The sequence below is a fragment of the Crocuta crocuta genome, unplaced genomic scaffold (assembly GCF_008692635.1).
Source record: "Crocuta crocuta isolate KB4526 unplaced genomic scaffold, BGI_CrCroc_1.0 scaffold214, whole genome shotgun sequence".
NCBI lineage: Eukaryota > Metazoa > Chordata > Mammalia > Carnivora > Hyaenidae > Crocuta > Crocuta crocuta.
Window position 1 is genome coordinate 206,756 of NW_027529999.1, and position 2,461 is coordinate 209,216.

General features: G+C 56.7%; 1 protein-coding gene across 2 annotated transcripts; it reads right to left on the minus strand.

Moving 5' to 3' along the window:
• Window positions 1–125: 125 nt before the first annotated feature.
• Window positions 126–2,455, minus strand: TSSK3 (testis specific serine kinase 3). Of its 2 annotated transcripts, none has more exons than XM_077763520.1 (2): window positions 2,378–2,455; window positions 126–1,290 (listed from the first exon to the last, which is right to left on the minus strand). In XM_077763520.1, the coding sequence occupies exons 1-2, from the start codon at window positions 2,409–2,411 to the stop codon at window positions 629–631; spliced, it is 696 nt and encodes a 231-aa protein (XP_077619646.1). In that variant the 5' UTR covers window positions 2,412–2,455; the 3' UTR covers window positions 126–628. The 2 variants fall into 2 exon arrangements, with proteins under 2 accessions (XP_077619646.1, XP_077619645.1); XM_077763519.1 differs by lacking the exon at window positions 2,378–2,455 and adding an exon at window positions 1,971–2,315 and having other exon boundaries at window positions 128–1,290.
• Window positions 2,456–2,461: the final 6 nt, after the last annotated feature.

A 2,461-nucleotide genomic window follows, 5' to 3' on the forward strand; every position in this document is an offset into this window, starting at 1 on the left:
GCTGGAAGGTGTCTGGGGGTCCATTCTTGTCCCCACCAGCAGTCACCCTGGAGCCGGGGCAGGACGAACACAGCGTGCAGGGTGGCTTCCTGCTCGGATCCTGGGGAAGGGGCAGGGGTGGCCGAGGTGGGGGGAAGCGTCTGGGTCCCGAGGACATCCCTGCTCCTCATCTCAGACGCAGCTTCAACTTTGAGGTGAGGCAGGGAGAGGACCCCAGCGGGCCTCTTACCGAGACAAGGAGTCAAGAGGCCGTTTCTACATTCCCAACACTTCTGCTTTTATTCTAAAAGGAAGTGCCAACAATAGCGGTTCCAGCTGCTCTTGGTCATTTTTCTCCTCTCCTCCCCCCTGCACGCGTCTGAACCTGGGGCCTGTTTTTAATGAACTTTGGTCACAACAGCCTGCGCGAAAATCCCTTCTTAGCCGTGATAAAAGGGAAGTCTGAACAAGGCCCTCGGATTCTACGAAGACGTTTAACGGGAAAGAGAGAGAGAGCTGGGGAAGGTGTAGGCACGTTTTAGGACACAAGTAAACTTAAAGTGTAAAATATATATCACCATTTTAGAAGCGGGTTTTTGGGTTTGCTTTCTCCCCCTGCTTTATTGGGGAGGACTTGCCATTGCTTTTATCAAGTGCTTGCTAGCCACGGATGCCAACTAACTTCTTCAATTGAAGGCCGGAGGATCATGTCTGGTTCCAGGAGCCGCTGGAGCAGGTCCTGGCATTCGGCCGAGATGCCCAGATGCGTGGGGAAGGACACCCCCTTCTGCTGCTGCCACAGCATCTTGGGGATGTCTGTGTCGTCAAAAGGTAGGCTGGCGCAGAGCATGACGTACAGGACCACGCCCATGCTCCAGACGTCGCCCTTCTTGCTGTCGTGGGGAATACCCTGCAGCACCTCAGGAGCAGCGTAGGCTGTGCTGCCGCAGAAGGTCTGGCTCAGCTCTCGGCGTGACTTGGGCAACACCTTGGCGAAGCCAAAGTCCGTCAGCTTCAGGTTGAAGCCCTGCAACAAGGCGTTCTCACACTTTAGGTCCCGGTGGGCCACGCCACAGCCGTGGCAGTAGCGGATGGCTTCGACCATCTGACGGAAGAGGGCCTTGGCCCGGCTCTCGGGAAGCGGCCCCCCATTCAGCACACAGTCAAAGACATCCCCGCCTTCGGCCAGCTCCATCACCAGGTAGATTTTCCCGTCAGAGGACTCCAGCATCTCATACACCTGGATGATGTTCTTGTGGTCCAGGGTACGGACGATCTGGAGCTCCCGAGGCAGGAATCTCTGGATAAATTCTGAGGAAACAAGGGGAAAAGAAGTGGGGTCTCAAGTCCAGGAGGGCATAACCCTTCACTCCCATCCCCTGCCTTCCAGTTTCTCTGCCCACCACATCTGGGTCTCGTGCCTTGGTTCCCATGAACAGTCTTAAATGTCTAGAGCTACTTGGACATTGCAAAGAATGACTCCCTGCCATCCTCAAGGACTGGTGTGAGCAGCCCGTGAGACCGTGGATATCCGAGTGCTTTGGGGATCTTTAGACAAAACCACTGGATCGCAGCTAGGAGGCCCGATTTGCCATCTCCTCACGCCCCTGCCTCCTGCCCCCACGGCTCTTCCCATGGGCCCTGTCTTCATTTTTCCCATTCCTAACTGCCTTGGCAGCGGCTCCTGCCCTCCACCAGCCCAGGCGGTGGTCCCTCTGCCCGTCTCTGTCCCCCTCCTGGAACAGGGAGGGCCACAGGCTGGGGTTCTGGCTCTGACCCTTCACTTCCTGCCACATTAACTTTGGGTTTTGGAGGATGTGACGGTCCTGGACTCCCAGCATCCTTTTGTACCCCGCTGACCTCCAACAGAACCAAACTCTTGCATTCCTTGGTTCCAGACCAAAGGGGAGGTGGGGATGTCCCTTCCCACTGGTGGAAGTGCCCACCCACCTCAACCAGCCCACCCTTCCTCCAGAGGGGCCCCAGCTCACCTTCTGGCCCTCCCATCTTGTCTATAATTTTAATTGCCACTTTTCTTTGGTGTTTTTTGGAAAATGCTTCTTTGACTTTTGAGTAGGTCCCTTCCCCAATGGTCTTGCCCAGCTGGTACCCATTGGAGAGCAGAAAGTCCTCCATGCTGTCTAGCGCCTCCTTCCTTCCTGTCACCCTCTCAGCTCATGCTGCCTCTGTGAGGCAGCTCTACTCCACCATCGCCCTTGGGCCGCTCCTTTTCCCCCCAAGGACTTCATCCGCAGCCGCTCCCAGCGCTAGAACATTCTCCGTCTGGACACAGCAGCCACGGGTGGTGGGGAGGGAGAGGACCAGACATTTTAAAACTGTGGCCCAATTGTGATGTAAATGCTGTGTGACCCTGGGCCAAAATGGGCAGTGCCCTTACCTGTCCTCACCATCACCACTACCAAACCCAGCATGGTTTAAGTCACCGCCGCGCCCCCGCCCCCGCGCCAGGCGGGGAGTCGCA